Here is a 25,917-nt window from a genome sequence, read left to right on the forward strand (position 1 = left end):
CCCAATGAATTGAAAATAGAACATAATAGGCCATGGGGAGCTGTTCACACCATCAACTTTATTGGCATTTCACTTCTCTTACATCTAGGGGGATCTCTTAGTCATCCACTTCATTTTACATTCAACAAAGTGCACAGTAGATCAGCAGACAGTAACGTTCAGTGACTGGTGTCCAGTAGCTGCAAACACAGTCATAAAGCACGCTACATGAGGGTTGTCACTAGTTTCCACAGCCACAAAGTCATAATTATGGCTAAACCCCGCCCATTTCTACAATTAATATTTTACCCAACCCAACCACACTGCTAACCTTATGCTTAAGCCTAACCTTAAAGTAAGACCAAAAGCAATTTGTGGAATCTGACTTTGTGGCTATGAAAGCTAGTGGAAACCCTACACAAGGGTTTTTCTCATGTTGGATTGAGACATAGAGTCACTGGGCTGCATTCACACATATAGATCTAACATCTTTGCTGGCATCGAGTGAGAGACACTGCATTGATAGATCTGTTTCAGTCTGAGATTATAAGTCCATTCACTGGTTGCAGTTCACAGTAGAGTGATCTTCACTCATATACTTACAGGGTTATAGCTGTCCGTCATTGACTGCTAAGTTGTTGGTGGTGACATGCTCATCATCCTATACAAACTGTGGTATAAAACTACCATTTTCAATTTGAAACATGAGAAGTATGTTTGAAATCTTTAAAACGCTTAACATATGACTGTGTATGTACATTTAGAAAAGCTGCTGAAAAAACCAAACTGATAACACTATGTAATTGAGCTACACACTGGATGGAAGCTACCATAACTAACAACATTATACAAATGAAGTACAGCAACACATCTTCTCTAGTCCTAGTCCCCTACGCAATATAAACATCTGGTAAAACAGGGGGTTATCTCTGGAGTATGGGTGGCCGTACAGACAGTGTGTGATTGGCAGGTTTCAGCCAGCAGGGTCCAGCAGGGGGACATGTGCATTCCCAGTGAGCAGGTGGGGGCATCGTGGGTAGTGGGATGGGTGTGGGACGGTCTGAGGGGTCGGGGGGGGTCAGGAAGGATCGGAACAGGGGGTCTCTCTAGGCTGGAAGACAAAAAAAAGGTCACCAATGCGCCGCTATTAGTGGCTGTGGGTCCTAAGCTTCCAGTCACCATGGTGCCCAAACTGCCCATGCCTCCCTGAGTGCCAGTCCCTCCCGAGGCTCTTCAGTAGCTCATTTAGCTGCTTTCCCTAACTGGGCGTGACAGGTTATTTTTCTTTCAGGGAGGGGGTGTGGGGGGCTATGCCATCCGATCAAAGTCTCAGGCTGTTCCCTCTCATAAACCCAAATATCTCCTGAAGAGAGCAGAGTCTTTTCCTACACTACTGGAAAGTGGCGTTGAGTGCGGCTTTGAAGATTACGATTATTATTATCATCATCACTGCCGCAGGAAAAGAAAAGAGAATTCATGAGATATAGGTTTATATGGATGTTCTTTGGATCCTTCAGGCATGCTGTGCTCGCTAAAGCTTTTTGTGTAGAGACTGGTGACAGTCCCTGTTAAATAGACCAACGCTCTGTTCTCTCTAGCTTCTCTGACAGGCCACTTATGAAAACACACAGCTACCAATACAGAACAGCAACAGTGTACATTACATACAGGGATTATATCCACACTTTACACTGGTTGGTTTATGTGTTTTTTTTAGGTTTGATATATGTAATCTGTATGATATCATACAGATTATAACCCAGGTACATGTAGGGCACTAAACAATACAATGGTTTAATAATTCCAGTATGACAAAACATTTGATAAAAGGGTCAAAAAGGCACAAAGTAATACATGTACTGAATAGTTTTCTTTTTCAATTACTCTAGAAAGACATTCAGTAACAAGAAGACATGTTTATGAGGTGCAGGCATCAGTTCACTGCAAACTACATGCTCTAATACTGCCACCCAGTGGCAGAGAAGAGAATTCCAATTAAGTAATAAATAAGTGTATTTTACCTGGGCAGTAGTAAATCACATCCTAAACCTTTCCTGGCTGTAACTACTCGTCCTCTTCTTCCTGCTGAGAAAAGAAAAGTGAGTAATGGCAACGTTGATGGAAAGGTAAAGCAAGTCATTGTAAATAAGAATTTGGTCTTAACCGACTTGCCTAGTTAAATAAAAAAGAAGAGAGGAGAACCAAGATATCCCACTCAGTACAATCAATATAAGAGCCAAACTGTAGTTTAACTCCAAAGCGCCCATCTTCAATTAAGTGATATCACTCAGCTGTGCTTGATTACAGTTTAGAAAGATTACTGAGAAGTGAAGAAACTGATTTAATTCAGATAAGGCAGTCATCATCATCAATAACCATAACAAAGATTCAGTAGAATATTCAGTAGAAGGCTTCTCAAAGTGGAACTAGAGTCTTTGCATCAAGGTCAACACTGGTGAGAACTTTTTCTTCTTTCTCCTTTGCATAAGGGGGGGGGGGGTCCAGCATAAGGGAAAAGGAAAAGTTATTTTGTATAGTTGGGTTAAAAGGAGTAAAACCATATTACAATCCAGGGGAGGCATCAAGAAAACAGGTAGGAGAGATGAGGATGGTAAGACATTAGGAATATATCCATTACTATAGGCCAAGGGAACAAGTTATCCACAGGGATAAGGCACCATTCCCTTTACTGCTAGTGAAGTAGTAAGAGTAGTGTGGGCCTTTAAGCAAGGCCCTCTATGAGGTGGTGTCATACGATGTGAAACTGCAAGGCACTGCATACTTCACAAATCATCAGACCACATTCACTCCAAGGTGCATCTGTTGGGTTGAGTACGTTGTTGCTCTAATGCAATTAGCTACATTTCTACAAACGTAAATAGCCTTTACGCTATGGGTGACATTTTAAAAAGGTGATACAGTGCAATTATTTAGTCCTGTGACCAAGAAATTCACTGTTTTTAATGACTACGTAACGGACAACTTGCTTGTGGATATAATGCTTGCTGTGTATTCAAGATTTGATAAATAATGTCCACAGTAACAAATTATTTAAAGCAGTGTAATCTGGTGCAACATATCTGACACTGCCAAGATCTTGTTGTTGCACAATAACAAACAGTCCGTTCATCTTCTGCTGTGCTTGTCCTGTCCACACTCAGTCTGAAGACTCTCCTCCGAAAGAGAAGCCATGCCAATGGCTTTTTAAACATCCCGGTTGTCATGGAGTTCTGGTCAAGTCACTAGGGATCCCTATGCAACACTGTAAGATCCAATTCACAAGCATGTCTATGTGTCACACTTGTGATCATGTGCACAGAGGCAGATCTTGACACCAAACGATGCATGTCACCTGTTATGAAACATCCACTGGCACAATGCTACAGAATACTCAAGCCTCCACGTAAATCAATGGGCAATGACCTCATCCCAGTCACACTGCATCAAAACCAGAACCAGAGTCCAGAGAAAATCCAATCATTTCCAAAAATGAAAGACAGCATAGCACAGGAGTGATGCTAGCAGCCTTGGGGAAGAAGAGGGTAGGGAGCTCTTCACAAACCCACACTAAATCCACATATGAAGGAGTAGCGTCATGCATAAGATCCATTTACTCCACGTCAGGGGCCACACCATGCAATGGGCTGGGAGCACAGCCAGAATATACCTCTGTTACCTCTGGGGCCTCTTCTTCTTCCTAAGGATGGGGATATCAGGGGTTTTGAGCATTTCAAAGGCAAGAGATACAACGGCCTATATTTGAGATACCGGTAAGTGAAACGGCATGTCACTAAGGAAACTACAAGAGGGAGGAAAACCCTGTGCTACTTAATGTTCCCACTATTATTATTATTACCATAAGTGTACCGAATGACTGTGTTCGCGATGTTGTGTCTGTCATGCTGCACACCATCAGTTATCTGTACCACAGAGACCACCACCCATGCAGAAGCACAGAGACAAATAGAGAGATAGAGACAGAGAAAGGGTGTTTCCAATCTAAGATCCACAGAAGATGCCACAAATTACAACCAGAGGAAACTATCTCAACCTCACTGACTGACTCTTCTTGCTCCTGCAATGAAGGTATAGGAGGTGGAGGAGAGCAAGAAAGGGGAGAAAGAATAGAGCAGAGGGAGAGAGAGAGCAAAAAGCAGTGTGTGTGTGTGTGAGAGAGAAAGGCAGAGAGACAGAGAGAGAGAGAGAGAGAGAGAGAGAAGGAGAGAGACAGAGGGAGGGAGAGAGACAGAAAGAGAGAGAGAGCGAGAGAGAGGGAGACAAAGAGAGAGAGAGAAAGAGAGAGAGACAGAGGGAGGGAGAGACAGAAAGAGAGAGAGAGAGAGAGAGAGAGACAGAAAGAGAGAGAGAGAGAGAGAAAGAGAAAGAGAGAGAGATAGAGATAGAGGGAGGGAGAGACAGAAAGAGAGAGAGAGAGAGAGAGAGACAGAAAGAGAGAGAGAGAGAGAGAAAGAGAAAGAGAGAGAGAGAGAGATAGAGAGAAAGTGAGGACTATTCTAAAATCAGTATGAATGACAATGTTGGGTTTCTCTATCATGGTCTGTGTTCTGATGGCTACCAGAGTTACCATGTTGCTCGTCCAACAATTATATCATCTGGCATGAGTGAGAGGGCTAAAGAAATACAGTAAGGGCTACAGTCTGTTCAGATGCTATACATCGGTGAGATAGGTCTGTTTAATCTACATAAAAAGTAGTGGAGGAGGAAATTGAAGGAATGTTGAATAAACTCTGCAAGATGTGGAAGCAAGAAAAGCAGCATTGATAGAATGGTGGAGAGGTAGAGGGGGGACGAAGGTAGTTTAAAAATAAACACATCAATCTACCTCAAGCTGTCGCAGCTCTTCTTCCTCCTAGAAAGGATGAGATTAAGTGTCAGTGGTGTGAATGGAGGTCAGAGGTGACACCAGAGGCATGCGCTATAGGAAAAGTCCGTTATTTTTTTATGGAATCTACAGGGATAGTTCAGGCTGGCAGGAAGGAAGCAGCTACAGGACTAGGGAAGAAATGAGGAAGAAAAAGGCTAAAAGAGAGGGGAGACAGACAGACAGAGGTTCGGAGGGAGTCAGGCTATGGATGAGGGGACAAACGGCAGATAGATCACACAAAGCCTTCTGATCTCTGCCAGACAAACCCACACAGCTGGTGACTAAGGGAACAACCGGAGAAATTCACAGCCGCAGACACCCAGTTACCTCCGACCCCAAATCCTCTTCTCCCTGGAAAAGCAAACCAAGAGATGGGGAAAAGGGCAAAGGGGGGGAGGGGTCAATGTGTGGAGGAGGTACAAGGAGATGCTGGAGGAGGAGACCCTCTTGCAAATAGCTTTACATGCATGATTCAACATGAACCAAGCTGGAGCCCTAAAATATTTAGATAAACTTAATTATCTTTATGTGACTTTATTGGATTTATTTAGACGTACCATCCTTATTACTGTATCTGTTTTAACTACTTATACAAGATATCTTTCAATGTCGACACTAAACAGAGTAGCAGCTAAACGAGCATGACATATTTCTAAATAAAATCATAAAAATATCTTATCAAATGACAAATATGAATGTTATTGACTAGGGTATCTAATGATTATATCTCTAAGGTAGCATGTCATAGAACAAATCAGTAGTGTTCTAAAACTGTGTCAAGGATTAAGATGAAATGCATCTGAACTTTCAGCAGACCTGTGGAAAATGGGAAGGGGGCAAAAACAACAAAAGTGGATCTGGAGTTGTAAGTCATGGGACTTCGAAGGAAGAGGGGTTTCAAGCATTCAATATTGCACAAGAAAAGCTACAACAAAGAAGAATGTGAGGTTAGTTGTCTGGATGTCGGACACAGATCACAATCACAAGGATGCAGACAAACTACATTAAAACTGAACACCCAAAGCCCTTAGCACAGAAATTGAGACTACAGTATATGAATACGATTTAAGGACTGAACACTACAGCTATAGAACATTCAAAATAGATCTACCTCAGAAACCGGCTGATCGTCTTCTCCCTAAAACAATGAATAGCAGTGATTAGCTTTGGATCCACTCGCTAGCTTTCACCAGGTTACTGTAACTAGGAAATAGAGATTTTAACAAATTGATTATTACTACAATCCAATAACATCACAAGTGCTTTGATATCTATTGACACATTGCACATAAATACTGATGGATACATTCAGTTGAACTTATTCAATAGCATATAACTTTATATCTTATCGATAACGAATTTATAGTGGTTCACTCTGTAGAGAACAACAGTGCCCCGGGTAACACGAACACATGTCTTGGTTTACTCTGCGTCTGTTTGTTTGTGCCACAGCACATTGTATTCAATACCAGCACTGCAATACCAGCATTCGCTTCTGAGGCACTTCTGAACCCAACAGAACACAACAGTGGTATGAGACATTAAAATAATGTGATATTTGACCTTTTCTGATCAGTCAGGCTTTTGCCTTCAAATAACATTTACCATTCTCAATGCAGCTTTCAAGTCACAATAAAAGCATTTATTAATGAATTAAGCTGCTGTTGAGTTGGGAAACTTTGCAAGTGTATACAGATAGCATGTTATTAAGCATGTATGACGTAATCATGTTTTGTTACAATGGCTAGCAGACATAGCTGGGCCTGGGCATTGGCAGAGAAACTTCATAGTACTGATTTATAATCAGTGACTATGGCCAGGAAAACTTAGACCTACATGTATATGCTTTGTTTAGAATAGTTGAATGACTAAAATATATACAAGATAATAATTTACTTTATTCCAGAAGTATGGAACCATGTGTCAGGTCTATTGGATCTAGGCTAAGAGCGTTCTTTTAGTGGGGCAGATGGCACAATACAGAGAGCAGTGGCTGTTGTTATTAATGACAATGCCCTTCATATCAGGCATTACTCCGGGGGACACAGTGTCGCCTGTTACCTTAGCCTCATCATCCTCTACTTCTTCCTGTTTTGGATAAGAGAGAAAAAGAGTGAGACTGAGACATGACTCCCAAATTTGTATTTGATTTCAATACTTTTCAGAAATGTAAAAACAATTTACCTGGGCTTCTTCCTGCTTCACGGGGGCCTTCTGACAGAAAGAGGAGAAAATAGAAAAGATTGTGTATCAGTATCTTTACAATGAGAGCATGACCTCAAGGAGGCATATGGGAAACAGAGAACCTCTCCTCAAACATGAATGAGACACTTCTACATGGGAGGTTGTGCAACTTGAACAGATCTCACAGATCAGGCACATTGAAGAACATGTTGGGATTTCCAGAGGACCCCCACCAACACTTACACACCTAGACATGGATGGACAGTGGAACTACACATACACACCTAGACATGGATGGACAGTGGAACTACACATACACACCTAGACATGGATGGACTGTGGAACTACACATACACACCTAGACATGGATGGACAGTAGAACTACACATACACACCTAGACATGGAGACACATACTACACATACACACCTAGACATGGAGACACATAATACACATACACACCTAGACATGGAGACACATACTACACATACACACCTAGACATGGAGACACATAATACACATACACACCTAGACATTGAGACACATGTATGTGTATGTGTATTACTGCATGGTCGGAACTAGAAGCACAAGTATTTCGCTACACTCGCATTAACATCTGGTAACCATGTGTATGTGACCAATAAAATTTGATTTGATTTTTGACCTACTATACATACACACCTAGACATTGATGTGGAACAAAGAACATAGTACATATCAAGGAAAATCAAGAACAATGACGACACAAAGGCTGCAAATGGAGTCAATTAAAACAAAAATACAAAACAGCCAACAAAGAGATTACAGTTAACTGCTCCAGAACAGAAAAGTGGTTAAACATCCAACAGATCGAAGGAATAATAGAACAGTCAACAGAAACAGCTACAGAACAGTCAATTGAAACAGTTATGGGACAGTCAATATAACAGTATACAGGTGGGTTAGTATGGTCCAGAGTTGAGAAGGAGAAGAAGACAACAGGAGCTCGAGGGAAACAAAACCCTGAGGTAGAGGAAAATACAATATTAAAGAGATGGAGGAGAGGAGATGCCACAGCACGGGATTCTGGGAGCCAATTACAGTGTCTTCTGCGGCTTCCTCTGTGTCTTTGACCGCCTCCTCCTCCTCCTTTGCCACCTTCTCTTCTGTGGCGGCGTCTTCTTCTGCGGCCTCTTCTGCTGCCTCCTCTCCTGTTTCTCCTCCCACCTCATGTGTGTGTTCATCTCCATTGAAGTCCATCGGAACCTCTCTTTTCTAGAGTGAAAACAACAATGTACCATCAAGGGGGAAAAAACTATGCGTTAGAATAGGAATGACACAGCAGCTGTCATGGGCACACATCAAACACCAGGAGGGGAGCAGCCCTACTGCTGGAGTCACATGTTCAAAGACATCACGGAGTAAGGCATCAGCATCAGCAGCTCCTCTGAGTAAAGAAAAATGCATGAATAAATTAAGGGAAATTACATATGGTTGCAAGATGATGAATATCAGTATATTGGTGCTGTGGAGAGAAATTACAGATTTGCAATGATGTATAGTGTAGCAAGGATGACTGCATATTATCACACTGCCGGAAGCCAGCTAAATCAGTACAGTCAACAGTATCAATAAAATAACTGTCATTCCCTCAACATTGCAACTTAAATGGAAAATAAACTGGCCTGGTACTCTGGAGAACAGCGAAAGCAGAGGGTGGCTACGCTCATTTCCCAGAAATACCCATGAAGTTGGTCCAGCTCAATTTGCACTCTTCTGGAAACCGCACCATCTAAAAGCCAGTGGGATTTATTAGAGGAAAATAACAGGTTCCGCTGGGCAATATTTATCTGCTGTACCTGGCCCCCTCCTTTAAAAAAAGAAACAATTCCTTTCTCTGTGATGCTCATGCACCAGGTAAATCTCTCCGGTTTGGCAGCATCCCAAAGTGAGTTGAGAAGTTTAAGTTTGCCTAACGTACTTAAAAAAATAAAATAAAAATCCATATAACTGTTCATATCATCATCTTTTACTACAGCATCAGCATGCTCTTCTGTAAGAACAATCCTATTATACTAATTATTCCTTTGAAAAAGAATGACCGGATTCCCAATCATCTGCTATCTGTTGAACAGAAATCATATTTATAATATCATAGAATTATTATAAACACTTGATATGCTTTGCAAAAACTACAGATGAAATATAAACACAATGAAACACTATTAAAGTGAGAAATGTACACGTTAATTAATGAGAGATGGTTACACGGTGCTTAAACCAACTCTAAATTGACACTCATCCATGCAATGAGAGGATTAGCAACATTACTGGTTACTTGGTAATCGTCCATGGAAAATGAAACCAACAGGAGTTAAATGGAGAAATGGTTAAGGTTATGCTGGATGGGAGGAAACTGGGGGAGAAATGGTAAAGACAGGGACTGAGGGGATGACAGGGACTGAGGGGATAAAAGAAAGGCATTACTAGTGAGTCATCATCAAGGTTCTCCTCCTCAACCTCCTCAGCTTCAAGGTTCTCTTCATCCTCAGCATCATCAGTTCCGTTCTCAACGGTCTCACTCTCAACGGTCTCATTCTCAACAGTCCCATTTTTAACAGGCCCATTCTCAAGGATAAATGCCTTTTCAGCCTCTTTCGCTTCCTGCACCAAGGAAAATTGTCAGGTTGTTTAACACAGTTGCATCATCCTCAACTAGCTCAGCACACATGTCACATCGTATCCCTCTCACACAATTAACCTCACTAACTCCTGCTTGCCCTCCAAATGAATATGATATACAGTACGGAGTGTAAGCAGCCATGTCTGAGCAAAAACAAACTAGGACAATACATGGCTGAGAATTTCAGCTAAATAAACATTAAAACAGCCTGACATGGAAGTGAACTGAGTTTATTTGCATTATAAAATCCCTTGAGTGTAAAACAGGTTGTGTGGTTGTAATCTTAAACTCAAAAGCTATATAAACATAATTTTCATTTTAGAAAAGTAAGTGAAAGTTGAATTCCAACCTTGGATCCTGGAGGAGGTGGCAGACCCAGGAAGGCATACACTGCATTGTCTTCTTTAGCATCAAAGAATGTCTCGTAGTCCTGTGGTAAAAGACAAATGAGATATTTCAGTTTAGTCTCTAATCATTCTCTCAGCATTTTAATGGACAGTTTCCCCCCAGCTTATGGGTTAGTTAGCACACCTTCTACATGATCTTGTTATGCTCACCCCACAGTAGCTCTCTTCATTGAAGATCTGAGGGGGTAGAGGGATCCCGTTGGTGGGCTTTTTCTCCACAGGGACATTTTCCCTCATCCACATGCGGTTGTCCTCATTGCAGGCAATGTCCAATGGAGCGTAGTCCACTTTCAGGGCCTCCAGGAACCCAAGCACATCCTGTTGCTTCTTTTTGATCTGGACCATCACACAGGTGTACAGACAGACAACACAGTATAGATAGGCTTCTTCTTTATGAGATCATGTTTGTCTGCTTTTTTCTGTCATTAGATTGGGGCGAGCAGAGTAGAAGACACTGATACATTAAGGAAACCTTTTTACTTTTTGTTTTATATTTTCTGGACAAAGAATCAGTTCACATATCATACATATTCTTTGATATTGTAGATTAGGTTTGAAGTAATCCAAATATATTCCAGAAGGTTCTGCAAGTGAATGCATGGTGATTCATTTTCAACAGATTGCTATTGCAGGTTTGGAATGTGATCTCAGCGACGGTCGAGATATATAAGGAAACTCGAGTTGTCCTAGTGCTCCTCAACTGAGAAGTTAGACGCAAATAACGGTACTAAAAGTTGACAAACCGCTAAATTGCCTAGGCCTATAATAACTTAAACCGATTTGAATCTGTTTGCCAGTTACATAAATGCATGTACTAAGAGCTGAACAATAGTCATGGGAAACCGGCCAACAAAGTTCATTTTGCATTTAATAACAAAGACTCGGGTAAATGCTTACCGCTGTCGATCCTGATGAAGAAGCTAGAAATACTTTTATAACCATTTTGTTACGACGTGTTCTGTAGAATGAGGTACTAACGTAGGTTATTAAAGATACAGGCTGCCTCCCCTAATAGTATAGCGTACCCAGGACATTACTCTGCGAACACAAGCCACACCACTGAGGCTATTTTTGTCCCCAAACCCTCCATCACAGCAGGATTGGTGGGCCAGGTTTTATGGGTGCAGCGCTGACCGAGTGATTGGCAATTTGAGCTGTCTGTCGGCATGGGGACCACAATGTTAGTTTGCAGCTACATGCAAAGTGCATATATGGACAGAAATAGCCACTGACTAGTGAAAATAAAACCAAGAGTTAAAGCGGGCAGTTGAAATGTATGCATATAGTTGGACAATAATTATCTATAGGCCTAACATTTTTTTGTTGTTGTTGTAAATCAACAGGGTACATCTTTATTTGTTTAACTTATTATAGGGTAATGTATATTTTTGTTGTTGTAGTATATACTGAAAATGTATTAAAAAAACAATTGCAAACGAAGTCTAATGTAATTGTTTTACTAAAAAACAATTAGTTTATATACAAATTAGGATGGTGTGGTCTTTAATTCTCCCAAAAGCAGTCAGTTCTAAGAAATGTCCCATGATCAAGAAATGTAATAACATTCATTGCCTATGATTTGCCCATAAAATTCGAATGTAATCTGCGCTCAGTAGCCAGAAAACGATATTTCCCATCGTCCTATTCAATGAGAACGCTTGTTTCTAGGGCAACCCAAAATACCATTTCAGAGACAGCCAGCCAACAACATAATCTGTCAATGACTGTCTCTTGCTCATGAAGATACATAATAACTTAACTGAATGCAAGTTAGTGGGGGAAAAAAACATTTTGATTTTTTTTTAAATAATTTTATGTAAGGATAGCATTGGCATGGGGAATTATTAGGCTTGGTTGTTAGCTTTGTAGAATAGTTGAAGTCAGGAAAGATTTTTATCAAGGCAAGGAATGTCTGTCACTCTCTCTGTCTTCTAGACCTAGCTGGATAACGTTAGATTTGCTAAATGTATTAAACTATTAATGAATGTAAGTAGGCTATAGTTGAAAGTATAGATTGTTTTTGTTCTTATAATTTCACATACAGTGTGGCTAAATTAACTACTCCAAATCATTGGATATCTGTCTACTATATTACAGAAACTGGTGCGGGCTTATCTTTGGGGGAGACATGTCTCTGAGGCTGAGACACCACAGCAGAGGCATAGTGCAGCAGGACAATGCAAACTATGAAGTGGGTGCAGGCGATGCAGACTCAAGCTGCTCCTCAGGCCAGTCCACCTCCTCCAGGTCAAACAAGGGATACAGCAGTAGGACCGGCAGCAGGGAAGACTCTCAGGGGTCATGCACCCAGTCAGACTACAAGGAGGAGACTGACACTACTGCAAATAGGACCCTTTCCCTCTCACCAAGCAAGAAGCCAGGTCTAAGCACGAAGACAGCGAAAGCACGATGTATGTGATATCAATCTGATATTTCATTTCTTCTCATTACTACAGACAGTACACCTATAAGTGTAGCCTATAGGCTGAGATGGTTTGCAGCATATTCCCATGTAAGCATCACACTTAGGTGCCTTTTTCCTCTCAGCTCAAAACAAGGGAGGGCAGTGGTGCAAAAAGAAGAAAAACACTCTTTCAAGGAACCACAAGGCCTCTCTCTTCCCTCCAATCAAGCCCCTGCAGGGCTCAAACCAGCGCATCAGTTCTGCCCACAGGCACCGCATCAAGGAACTCAACAGCCAAGTGTGGGAGCTACAGCAGCAGCTGAGTGGTGTCGCCACAGAGAACAAGTTGCTAAAGCAGCTCCAGGGCCGCCAGGCGGTGGCGCTACAGCGCTTCCAGGATTCACAGAGTGGCCTTCCCCAGGTATGCTGCAGTAAAAAAAAAATTGGCCTTGAATAATTGATTTATAACACAACTATAACAAACTCATTATCAGCTAACAACAATAATCTGATCTTGTAGCATTGGCTAAGGTCATAATGTTTTGCACCCACCCACACTGTCAGGTTCTGGCCAAGCACGGCAATGAGGTGCACGCTCTGCAGGAGCTCCAGCGTAAAGCCCGCAACCACCGCAACTGTCTATCCAGGCGTCTGAGGGGCACAGAGGAGGAGCTCCTGCGCACCAAGGATGCTCTGCACCGGCTGCAGCTGCTCAACGAGGACCGCAGCCTGGAAGAGAGGGAAGAGCTGAGCCACAGGCTGGCCCTGATCACTGTGGACCTACACAGGAAGAACAAGAGAATACAGGTACAGTACATGCACTCACATGGCAGGGCTGACTCCAGCAGCACCCTGCATCCCACTGCTGTCTTGCTTCTGAAGCTAAGCCGGGTTGGTCCTGGATGGGAGACCAGATGCTGCTGGATGTGGTGTTGGAGGGCCAGTACGAGGTACCCTTTCCTCTGGTCTAAAAATAATTTTCCAATGCCCCAGGGCAGTGACTGGGGACATTGCCCTGTGTAGGGTGCTGTCTTTCAGAGGGGACATTAATCGGGTGTCCTGACTCTCTGTGGTCACTAAAGATCCCATGGCACTTATCGTAAGAGTAGGTGTGTTAACCCTGGTGTCCTGGCTAAATTCCCAATCTGGCCTTCATACTATCATGGTCACCTAATCATCCCCAGTTCACAATTGGCTCATTCATCCCCAGGTTGTTGCTATAACTGAGAATGTGTTCAACTTAACTGGTAAAATGAGGGTTAAACAAATGTTCACAGGCCAGGTGGATGTTTGTATTGAAACTGATTGGATTTTCAACTCTGTCCAGTTGTATTGGTCTTCTATGGGGAGACCGATATAGGTGGACAGGGTCAACACAGTTATGCTAGACTGATACTGTACACATTGTGGTACTATGTTATATCTGTAGTGAATTGTAAATAAATTGTGTGTTGCAGGACTTAGAAAGGAATCTTGAGCTGAGCCAGATATCCTTCAATCGTCATCTTGCCACAGAAACAAGGAAGACCAATGAGGCCAGAGAGCTGTCTGATTACCTCCAGGCACAGATCAATCTGTTGACCAAAAAAATCAAAGTAAGAGCAGCAACATAGAGAGTGTAAAAAACATTAGAAATACCTTCCTCATGGAAAGAGCAGGTGTTCAGAAATGTTTTGTACAATCAGTGTATGTAAACTGTTCCAGGTCTTAGTAGATTTGGAACAGTACTGTTGTTTGAAAGAATGGTGATGTAATTCAACTTGCAGTACTGCAATGTAAACACAAGAGGGAGTCTAATACAGCTATACTTCTGAAGGCATAATTGAGGGTTGAAGTAAAATACCCATTTTCCTAAACCTGCCTGGCTACCCAAACGCTACATCACGCCCACGTTAGTTTCTTCTCCGCAATGAATCTGGATTTGAGTACCTTCCCGACAATTTATAGAATGTAAATACATTATAACCATTCTAATTGGTCCCAGAAAACGATGGGTTGGGCCAGAGCCAGAACACACATGGGTAAAGCTGCGTTTTGAAAATTCATAATTGGCTTTGATACTCTAATTGGTTAGAGATGATCCAATCGCTGATTACTTTGTTTTGTACAACACCCCTCATTTTGACGTCCCCACAAACGACTTAAAAGATGGCAGTTTCAGACTGAAGTACGTAGCGAACAAATTCAGTTTGAGTCATCAGGCAACTTGTAAACCTGCCTGGTAATAGATATCAGGATAATAACACTACATTTGAGAAATGAACATTTATTGTACATATTGCATTCTTAAGAAATGGCTTACTGATGCATTTAACACGAAATATAGGAAAGAGAGAGAGAATTGGAGATCCACAATATCTACTCACATAGATTTCCAAAAGGATGGAACAGAAAAGGTACAAAGAAATTATGAGCTACTTTTACTTTTAACATGTTCAACCCATGATCCAGATCAGACTTTTTTTTTAACTTGAGGATGAATATCTTTTGCCATTAACAGGTGCAAGAGAAACTAAATCTGTTCAAACAGATGACTTATCCTCTCTCCCCATCGAGGCTCCGTGTCAATTTGAACTAGAATATGCCTGTTCACTCCAGCATCTGAAGTTGGAGAAGCAGAAGAGTTTGAGCTGGGTATGTAAATGAGTTTTGTTCTCTCTCACGTTCTGTGCAGAAAGCTGTTTAAATGGGTAACGGTAAATAAAACATTTATTCAATATTGACAGATAAAAGCAAATATTAACTCCTTGATAATAGTTTGTGTAGTGAGTTCCAGTGTAAAGTTGATATCGGGTTGCTTTTTTTCAGGAGTCCTTTGCAATCGACTTCCCAGACAGTGACACAGCAGGCACGTTAGTGGATGACAGAGGATCATACAATAATGAACACTTTGCTGGTAAGGATTTTTTTGTACTTTACTACAGCCTATTGGGACTACCAATAAACAGATGCAAAGTGAAGGGGATATTGAGGAAAGAAATTGTTAAATTAGATTCTGAAGTGTCCGGTATGTACTCTCCAGTCACAGAGTATATGTAAACAAGAGAGCAAACACAAAAAACTCCCAAACATTGGGACTAATTAAAGCTCACGTATCATAGTAAGTAACAGGACTGAAATAACCGTTCCTGTGTCATGTTATATCCCCAAAAAAAGCCAAGAAAATTATGGCCCCAAATTTTTTTTGAAGTGCAAGCAACTATCCTATTTATCCACAGACGATGGAGAGCTGCATGGTGATTATGACAAAGAGGATCCACAACTTCAGGGTGAGGAGTATTGCCTTGCAGAGGAGGCAGCAATTTCCCTGAAGGCTTCAGAAGGAGAGCAAACAGAGCCATTTGAAAGCCAGGTCCGGTACACTCTGGATGACTTTCTGAATACAGAACGTGCCAACAAGGCCCTCGAATCCCCTCCCAGGACCAAGCGCCTCTACACATTCAAAGAAACCATCCAGAACCTACACAGTGGGAAGCCTGCCTATGCCAGCCATAGCCACAGCCTGAGAAAGAGCCCTCCTAAATACATCAAGAGCCAGGCCAGGGTGGAGAACCTGGGGTCTAGGGCGTATGAGCCCTCTGTCACTCTACCAGCAGAGAAGTGCCAAAGCCGTGACACCATGGACCCTCAACCGGAGGATGGCGTAGTCCGCAGCAAGAAGAGCATCTTGATGAAAGAGCTTTTTGGCCAGGCCCCAATCACTGATCCAAATGGCCATGCAGACAGGCAGATCCAGAGTTCAAAGCACAGACCTGGACAGAATGTCCTCTTGCCATACAGGAGACACTAGCCCGGTCTCACCTGGGAGACCAAGATAATTTTTTATTGACCCAAGAAGTATACAAAATGATAATCTATTTTTATAATTTGCCATGGCAACTCAACACATTACTAAATGGAGTATTTGTATTCTGACACTATTGCTCATGACAAATTCCTTAACTCCCTTGAAATCAGATTGTAATGAAAGCAACATTCAATGAAGACCATTCCTATGCCACAATGGTACACTTAGTTTTTATAAAAGCCTCTAAAATACCCAAGATGCTAAGAAAAACCAACACTTTAGGCATTCAGTTTTCAAATCCTTTATTGTGTTGAAGTATGCATATTTCTTATGCATACTTCAACACTTCCAAAATCCAAACAGTAAACTTTGTAATATTAGTTCAGGTTTCATTCAACAAATGAAAATGTGCTACAGACCATGCCTACAATTAGCATGAATAACAATGACCAAAATTACATAACAATATGAAACAATTGTAACACTTGCTCAACTAATTTCAATCAGTTGGAATGAGATTTAAAATGGTCATTAAACATGCTCATACAATCATTACGCAGTGTAGCAATTTGTGAAATACACTAGATTGCCAAAAGTATGTGGACACCTGCTCGTCGAACATCCCATTCCAAACTCATGGGCATTAATATGGAGTTGGACCCCCATTTGCTGCTATAACAGCCTCCACTCTTCTGGGAAGGTTTTCCACTAGATGTTGGAACACTGCTGCGGGGACTTGCTTCCATTCAACCACAAGAGCATTAGTGAGGTTTTCCAATTTATCCCAAAGATGTTCGATGGGGTTGAGGTCAGGGCTCTGTGCAGGCCAGTCAAGTTCTTCCACACCGATCGACAACTTTTCTGTATGGACCTCGCTTTGTGCACAGGGGCATTGTCGTGCTGAAACAGGAAAGCGCCTTCCCCAAATTGTTGCCACAAAGTTGGAAGCACAGAATTGTCTAGAATGTCATTGTATGGTATAGCGTTATAATTTCCCTTCACTGGAACTAAGGTGCCTAGCCCAAACCATGAAAAACAGCCCCAGACCATTATTCTACGTCCACTAAACTTTAAAGTTGGCACTATGCATTCGGGGAGGTAGCGTTTTCCTGGCATCCGCCAAACCCAGATTTGTCCATCGGACTGCCAGATGGTGATTCATCACTCCAGTGAACGCGTTTCCACTGTTCCAGAGTCCAATGGCGGAGAGCTTTACACCACTCCAGCCGACACTTGGCATTGTGCATGGTGATCTTAGGCTTGTGTGCGGCTGCTCGGGCCATGGAAACCCATTTCATGAAGCTCCCGATGAACAGTTCTTGTGCTGACGTTGCTTCCAGAGGCAGTTTGGAACTCGGTAGTGAGTGTTGCACCGAAGGACAGACGATTTCTACGCACTATGCACTTCAGCGGTCCCATTCTGTGAGCTTGTGTGGCCTAACACTTCGCAGCTGAGCCATTGTTACTCCTACACGTTTCCACTTCACAATAACAGCACTTACAGTTGATCGGGGCAGCTCTAGCAGGGCATAAATTTGACGAACTAACTTGTTGGAAAGGTGGCATCCTATGACAGTGCCACATTGAAAGTCACTGAGTTCTTCAGTATGGGCCATTCTACTGCCAATGTTTGTCTATGGAGATTGCATGACTGTGTGCTGTATTTTATACACCTGTCAGCAACGTGTGTGGCTGAAATAGCCAAATCCACTAATTTGAAGGTGTGTCTACATACTTTTGGCCATGTTGTGTAACATCCGATTCCGAAGCAACATAAGAGACACTCAAATATGTGCAATAACATTGGCAATGTTTGAATATGGGGTGCTTTGTAAAAGTGCTTACCAACAGTACCGATTTACACTTTAATATCAAAGCGCTGAGTAACAATGCCTGACTTCATTGTCAGAGCATTTGGGGAATAAATAAGACATTAAAAGATCCCATTCCTTAGCTAATTGCATGTAGACCAATAGATGCCACTTTGTTGCACACCACCAGCCAGCATGTGATTCCAACACCACCTGAAAGGATACAAAGGCTGGGTTCAAATAGTAATGGTCAGAGTTGCCAGTTAGTAGTATTTGATGTAAGTAAAAACGAAAATGTGCATTCAACATGGCATTTTGAGCCAGTTCAATGAGAAATCCATGTTAAGAGGGGAAACGAGTCATGTGATTCTATCTTCAGTATTTAAAGAGACCGAATAGAAGAGACATTCAGTAGTTGTCTATAATTAGCCAAGACTAACTCTTAAACATGTTTACAAATTAAACACTAAACTTGATTACAATGAATTTACCCACAGTCGAAAGTGAGTGTGGGCCTCAATCCTCAGGCATTAAAATCACACAATTTACCTGCTACTCCAGATGGGAATGCCACCAGCTGCTCCAGGGGGGCAATCCACTTACTGGGTACAACAGTCACTGGGTCAGCATAATACTTCCAAATCAGGGAGATCATCAGAGCAGCCTTGAGAGACAACAGAAAACAACCTGATTCAGTGCATCAAAATGCAGCACAATCACTTGTGCATGTCACCGGTGGTGAAAACTGACATCTAAATAAAGTATGTATATGTTTTACCAATTAAAGAATATAGGATATATTTCTAATTTCAATATGTTTAATACTCACCTGCAGGATGTAAAAACCTATATTCACCATCCATTTCATTTTGGCTTGTTGAGCAGTTCTAGACTTGACTGTAAGAACAACAAAAAAAAAACAGATCTTATCTGCACAGGAACCATCTAAATTAATTATTGGTATCCATTCTCTAAATATAGGAATTTTGACAGATCTAATAACAGTTGCATTTTGTGTGTTCTTCTCAATTAATTTCAGTGTAAATACTACACAACAGGCATTGGAATATAACCTGTTTTGTATGGTATGGCATAAGGGAGGGGTTGGCAGGGAAAATAAGCCTGATGTGTGACCAATGCATATGACTGGAGAAATACGCATGTGGTGCATTTCAATGTGAAAACACTTTTCATTCCAAAATAGTGAAATATTCCTGTTGTTGAACAACAGGATTTGAACTTGAAGGCATGTTGGTTGATAGGCAGTGGCCCTGAACTGACACAGCGGGGAGGATCTAGAGACAAAAAGTTGACTTTCTCAATGTACGAAACACCATATTTCAAAGTCACCTGCATTATGACTCATCTAAACAATGTGGTAAAGAGTGAACTTGTGGAATTTTTTTGTTGCCTTTTTGACAAATTGAAAACTAGATATTTTCAAACAAAAACATAAAAATTGCCTTGGGGGTTTTGTCACAACCTGTATTTGCCACTGTAAAAATATAATATTGTAACAGTACACCACTGAAGAGTGCTTTCTAAACAAACCATTGTCATTCCTGAGAATTTGTCCATTTTTCATAAACTAAGAAAATCCACATCTGAGTATAGTATTTCCTTGTTTGCTCTGTCATAGCCCTTACGGTTGCAGGGAAGGCGCCATAGTGTAATGCAAAGGCTGTCATTCATATAACATTAACTCTTGGCAAATGGCTGTTGGAGACATTTGGTTGTTGTCTGATAGTGGAGCTCTATACTATGCGTCCTGCCTCTGTAGAGTTCAGAGCTGTGGCCTGGACATGAAGGACAGCAACAGGCAGCAGCTGCACCATCAGCTGATAATATACAGTTGGCTGGGTGTTTCATGCATCGGCAGGACAGAACAGCTACGTCTGGTAAGACGAGGGGTGGGGGTGTGCGTCTATTTGTCAATAACAGCTGGTGTGCGATGTCTAATATTAAGGAAGTATCAAGGTATTGCTTGCCTGAGGTAGTGTACCTCATGATAAGCTGTAGACCACACTATCTACCTATATTTTTCGTAGCCATCTATTTACCACCACAAACCGATGCTGGCACTAAGACCGCAGTCAAAGAGTGGTATAAGGCCATAAGCAAATGCTCACCCAGAAGCGGCGCGCCCAGTGGCCGGGGACTTTAATGTAGGCAAACTTAAATCCGATTTATCAGCATGCCAGAGGAAAAAAAAACTCTAGACCACCTTTACTCCACACACAGAGTCGCATACAAAGCTCTCCCTCGCTCTCCATTTGGCAAATCTGACCATAATTATATCCTCATGATTCCTGCTTACAAGGAAAAACTAAAGCAGGAAGTACCAGTGACTCGCTCAATACGGAAGTGGTCAGATGACACAAATGCTACGCTATAGGCTTGTTTTTCTAGCACAGACTGGAATATGTTCCAGGATTCATCCAATGGCATTGAGGAGTATACCACCTCAGTCACTGGCTTCATCAATAAGTACATCAACGACGTCGTCCCCACAGTGACCATACGTACATATCCCAACCAGAAGCCATGGATTACAGGCAACATCCACACCGAACTAAAGGCTAGAGCTGCCATTTCAAGGAGCGGGACCCTAATCCGGACGCTTATAAGAAATCCCGCTATGCCCTTAGACAAACCATTAAACAGGCAAAGCGTCAATACAGGTCTAATATTGAATCCTACTACACCAGATCTGACACTCGTCGGATGTGGCAGGACTTGCAAACTATTACGAACTACTAAGGGAAACCCAGCCATGAGCTGCCCAGTCACGCAAGCCTACCAGATGAGCTAAATGCCTTTTATGCTCGCGTCGAGGCAAAGTAACACTGAAGTATGCATGAGAGCACCAGCTGTTACGGGCGACTGTGTGATCATGCTCTCCGTAGCCTATGTGAGCAAGACCTTTAAAGAGGTTAACATTCACAAGGTCGTGGGACCAGACGGATTACTAGGACGTGTACTCAGAGCATGCGCGGACCAACTGGCAAGTGTCTTCACTGACATTTTCAACCTATCCCTGACCGAGTCTGTAATACCTACATGTTTCAAACAGACCACCATAGTCCCTGTGCCCAAGAAAGCAAAGGTAACCTGCCTAAATGACTACCACCCGGTAGCCATGAAGTGCTTTGAAAGGCTGGTCATGGTTCACATCAACATCATCATCCCGGAAGCCCTAGACCCACTCCAATTCCCATACCGCCTCAACAGATCCACAGATGATGCAATCTCAAACGCACAACACACTGCCCTTTCCCACCTGGGCAAAGGGAACACCTACAGCGCCTTCGGAAAGTATTCAGGCCCATTTGACTTTTTCCACCTTTTGTTACGTTACAGCCTTACTCTAAAATGGATTAAACAAATAAAAATCCTCTGCAATCTATACACAATACCCCACAATGACAAAGCAGTTAAAAAAAAAAATGCAAATGTGTTTACAAATAATAAACAGAAATACCTTATTTACATAAGTATTCAGACCCTTTGCTATGAGACTCGAAATTGAGCTCAGATGCATCCTGCTTCCATTGATCATCATTGAGGTCCCACAGTTGACAGTGCATATCGGAGCAAAAACCATGCCATGAGGTCAAAGGAATTGTCCGTAGAGTTCTGAGACAGGATTGTGTCGAGGCACAGATCTGGGGAAGGGTACCAAAACATTTCTGCAGCATTTAAGGACCCAAAGAACACAGTGGCCTCCATCATTCTTAAATGGAAGAAGTTTGGAACCACTAAGACTCTTCCTAGAGCTGGCCGCCTGGCCAAACTGAGCAATCAGGGGAGAAGGGCCTTGGTCAGGGAGGTGACCAAGAATCCGATGGTCAATCTGACAGAGATCTAGAGTTTCTCTATGGAGATGGGAGAACCTTCCAGAAGGACAACCATCTCTGCAGCACTCCACCAATCAGGCCTTTACTGTAGAGTGGTCAGACGGAAGCCACTCCTCAGTAAAAGTCACATGACAGCCCGCTTGGAGTTGGCCAAAAGATACCTGAAGACTCTCAGACCATAAGAAACAAGATTCTCTGGTCTGATGAAACCAAGATTGAACTCTTTGGCCTGAATGCCAAGTGTCACATCTGGAGGAAACCTGGCACCATCCCTACGGTGAAGCATGTTGGTGGCAGCATCATGCTGTGGGGATGTTTTTCAGCGGCAGGGACTGGGAGACCAGTCAGGATTGAGGCAAAGATGAACTGAGCAAAGTACAGAGAGATCCTTGATGAAAGCCTGCTCCAGAGCACTCAGGACCTCAGACTGTGGCGAGGGTTCACCTTCCAACAGGTCAACAACCCTAAGCACACAGCCAAGACAATGCAGGAATGGCTTCGGGACAAGTCTCTGAATGTCCTTGAGTGGCCCAGCCAGAGCCAAGGACTTGAACCCAATCGAATATCTCTGGAGAGACCTGAAAATAGCTGTGCAGCGACGCTCCCCATCCAACCTGACTGAGCTTGAGAGGATCTGCAGAGAAGAATGGGAGAAACTCCCCAAATACAGGTGTGCCAAGCTTGTAGCGTCGTACCCAAGACTCGATGCTGTAATTGCTGCCAATGGTGCTTCAACAAAGTACTGAGTAAAGGGTCTGAATACTTATGTAAATGTGATATTTCCGTTTTTTTATTTGTAATAAATGTGCAAATATGTGAGCAAGACAAAGGAGCTGATCGTGGACTACAGGAAAAGGAGGGCCGAACACGCCCCCATTCACATTGATGGGGCTGTAGTGGAGCGGGTCGAGAGTTTCAAGTTCCTTGGTGTCCACATCACCAACAAACGATCATGGTCAAAACACACCAAGATAGTCTTGAAGAGGGCACAACAACACATTTCCCCCCTCAGGAGAATGAAAAGATTTGGCATGGGCCCCCAGATCCTCAAAATGTTATACACCTGCACCATCGACAGCATCCTGACCGGTTGCATCACCGCCTGGTATGGCAACTGCTCGGCATCTGACCGTAAGGTGCTACAGATGGTAGTGTGTACGGCCCAGTACATCACTGGGGCCAAACTTCCTGGCATCCAGGACCTATATACTAGGCAGTGTCAGAGGAAGGCTCAAAAAATTCTTAAGAGACTTTTCTCTCTGCTACTGCATGGCAAGCGGTATCGGAACACCAAGTCTAGGTGCAAAACAGCCTGCTGAACAATTAATGAAATGGCAACCCGGACTATTTACATTGACCTCCCCCCTTTGTTTTTACACTTCTGCTACTCGCTGTTTATTATCTATGCAAAGTCACTTAACTCCTACCTACATGTACAAATTACCTTGACTAACCTGTACCCCCGAACATTGACTAGGTCCGAGAACCCCTTGTATATAGCCTTATTGTTATTTTAGTGTTACTTTTAATTTTTTTTATTTAGTTTATTTAGTAAATATTTTCTTAACTCTATTTCTTGAACTGCATTGTTGGGCTTGTAAGTAAGCATTTCACAGTAAGGGCTACACCTGTTGCATGTGACAAATAAAATTTGATAATGGGTCACTCTTATCTCTATATCAGAGATTTTTCTGTCATTGTAATCCTTGGGCAGGTGTTTTTTCGGGCCACCGAACAGTGTTAAATAAAATTTCCGACATGGAAAAATGCTTTCAGTGTAAACTTAAATGACTAAAAACAGATATAAAGTATGTAGAAAAGACAATAGACATATCTTTTTTAATTAAATCATCTTTAAGAACTAACAATAACCTAAATAAAAGCTAGACAGTCAGGGAGAATTGAAAATTCCAAAAGCAATGAATTCATCAGTATTGATTTTGTTATTAAGTTTGAGCATAAGAACATAGCATTAGCCATGGCAAAAAAAAGCTTTAAAACTAGACAATTTTCCCTCAGCTTCATGGCAGAATGTGGAATCGCATGTTGTTAACTTTAAAACTGCAAAAATGTATCTCAGCTCCATGGATTGTAGAACTGCAGGAAATTGGCTTACCACACCCACCACATAAGCCCCTTTTTGATCCAGAAAAAAACAAAAAATGTAGTGTGGACATCAATTTCAATTGTGTGTCTCTCTTACCATGCGTCTTCAGCTTGTCAGTCATCTTGTTGATTTTGCGCTCTAGTCTGGCGTATCTGGCAAACTCATCCATCATGCTAACGGAGTTGTGCTCCTTCTTCATCTCCTGGATCTCAGCCCTCATATCCCTCTCCTGCTCAGCATCTTTCTGAAGGACCTTCGACAGCTTCACATTCCAACAGACAAACATTTAATTTTATATTTCGCTATAACATAGCAAACACACACTACTAGGCCTGCTGCCACCAGATGGTGCTATTATTCCTTACGTTTTTAAATACATAAGGAAAGCAGCACCATCTGGCTACAGCAGGGCTATTAAGCCATGTTTCTGATATGAGATCACTTTGGGATGGTTACCAGTTAGCCCTTGATCATGACTCTAAGTTTCATTACACATAAGAGTCATTGGACGAAGGCGTCTTCTATACGGTGGAGCTTTGTTAAGAGCCCTGACGCTTAATCTGAACATAAGGACCTTATCGTTCATACCAGCAAGAAATAAAGGTTAAATTGTTACACCCCTTAATAGGGTTAGGGTCAGTGTTCCCACAGTATGTTACTACAACAAAAGTGCAAAGGTAGTGGAAAGTTGTATTATGTCCGATAAACACTGTACGTCATCCTGTTAAATGTGTTGTTCAGATACAATGATGATCATGAATTGCATTTACATGCAAAAATGTTTACTCATTTAAAAAGTAAATTTTCTTTGTAATGAAATTGCCTCTGCAAGTGACAAGTATTTTTATGCCTCCTTGGGTCATTTATAGTTTATTGCATGAGAACATGCAACACCTGGTTTAGTAGTGTATTGCTTAATAAAGTAATAAGGCACGAAGGGGTGTGGTATATGGCCAATATAGCACATATAAGAGCTATTCTTATGCAATGTGGAGTGCCTGGATACAGCCCTTAGCCATGGTATATGGGCCATATACCACAAACTCTCAGAGGTGCCTTATAGCTATTATACACGTAGAAACGTAATTAGAACAGTAAAAATACATGTTGGCATACCCATGGTATACAGTCTCATATACCATGCCTTTCAGCCAATTAGCATTCAGGGCTCAAACCACCCAGTTTTTGACAACCCATATTATATGCATTTAGACTAGAAATGTCATCAGACGACCACTGATTTATTTACATATTATGGTTGATATTTTAATCTGTGCCCAATAGAGAACTACACGGCATTATCTACCTGGTTCTGTCTGGCAATGTTATCAGTCTAACACACCTTAAATGATACAATGTAACAGTTTAACATTTGCCAACAGGATGGAATGGTTTGTTAGCTTCGCTGTTGTTTATGAGGGGCGCGAGAGGTGAAATAGCTAGCGAGATAATATAACCTGGGAAAATTTGCCAAAACATTACATGATTTACAAGCCAACCCTGCATTTCTCACACGACCAATGCCTAAATAACCCCTACTTACGAAAGAGGAAATAGTCGGCAATAGTGTTTTGAAGAGATTGCACAAAAAGACAGATCCCAACACCAGGAACCAAGCGCACACAGCAGCCATTTTTTCTTATCAACCTCTGTTGCTGCTGCGCTCGTCATAAAGGGACGCCACATCCCGGCTGAACTATGGGCTGAGTTTTGTATTATAAACGTATTTATTCAAATACAGCATATTTTATTAACTTCAAATGTAAAATATCAATTCAGTCTCCAAATGTGCTAAATGTACTAAATTCAATAAAACATTTTTACTGACTATTCTA

The 25,917-nt window shown here is 41.9% G+C and overlaps 3 protein-coding genes across 52 annotated transcripts; 1 reads left to right on the top strand and 2 right to left on the bottom strand.

Annotated features, from left to right (window-relative positions):
- Positions 1 to 38: 38 nt before the first annotated feature.
- Positions 39 to 11,211, bottom strand: LOC106581123 (SH3 domain-binding glutamic acid-rich-like protein). 50 transcript variants are annotated; one of them, XM_014162885.2, is made up of 13 exons: positions 11,014 to 11,211; positions 10,267 to 10,452; positions 10,059 to 10,139; positions 9,514 to 9,690; positions 8,128 to 8,301; positions 7,049 to 7,075; positions 6,926 to 6,952; positions 5,976 to 6,002; positions 5,192 to 5,215; positions 4,823 to 4,849; positions 3,647 to 3,676; positions 2,001 to 2,064; positions 39 to 1,090 (listed from the first exon to the last, which is right to left on the bottom strand). In XM_014162885.2, the coding sequence occupies exons 1-12, from the start codon at positions 11,056 to 11,058 to the stop codon at positions 2,044 to 2,046; spliced, it is 846 nt and encodes a 281-aa protein (XP_014018360.1). In that variant the 5' UTR covers positions 11,059 to 11,211; the 3' UTR covers positions 39 to 1,090; positions 2,001 to 2,043. The 50 variants fall into 50 exon arrangements, with proteins under 50 accessions (XP_014018360.1, XP_014018362.1, XP_014018361.1 ...); XM_014162887.2 differs by having other exon boundaries at positions 3,656 to 3,676; positions 7,049 to 7,078; XM_014162886.2 differs by having other exon boundaries at positions 2,001 to 2,061; positions 7,049 to 7,078.
- Positions 11,212 to 12,215: 1,004 nt separating this feature from the next.
- LOC106581122 (lebercilin-like protein) lies at positions 12,216 to 17,110 on the top strand. Its single transcript, XM_045703396.1, has 8 exons — positions 12,216 to 12,527; positions 12,664 to 12,941; positions 13,085 to 13,327; positions 13,978 to 14,115; positions 14,505 to 14,541; positions 15,021 to 15,154; positions 15,329 to 15,416; positions 15,739 to 17,110. Exons 1-8 carry the CDS (start codon positions 12,245 to 12,247, stop codon positions 16,308 to 16,310), a joined length of 1,773 nt encoding a protein of 590 aa, XP_045559352.1. The 5' UTR covers positions 12,216 to 12,244; the 3' UTR covers positions 16,311 to 17,110.
- Positions 17,111 to 17,442: 332 nt separating this feature from the next.
- On the bottom strand, positions 17,443 to 25,773 carry LOC106581120 (guided entry of tail-anchored proteins factor 1). The gene is made up of 5 exons (XM_014162879.2): positions 25,626 to 25,773; positions 24,179 to 24,344; positions 18,948 to 19,015; positions 18,668 to 18,782; positions 17,443 to 18,331 (listed from the first exon to the last, which is right to left on the bottom strand). The coding sequence occupies exons 1-5, from the start codon at positions 25,713 to 25,715 to the stop codon at positions 18,258 to 18,260; spliced, it is 513 nt and encodes a 170-aa protein (XP_014018354.1). The 5' UTR covers positions 25,716 to 25,773; the 3' UTR covers positions 17,443 to 18,257.
- Between the last annotated feature and the right edge of the window lie 144 nt (positions 25,774 to 25,917).

The sequence above is a fragment of the Salmo salar genome, chromosome ssa20 (assembly GCF_905237065.1).
Source record: "Salmo salar chromosome ssa20, Ssal_v3.1, whole genome shotgun sequence".
NCBI classification, from domain to species: domain Eukaryota; kingdom Metazoa; phylum Chordata; class Actinopteri; order Salmoniformes; family Salmonidae; genus Salmo; species Salmo salar.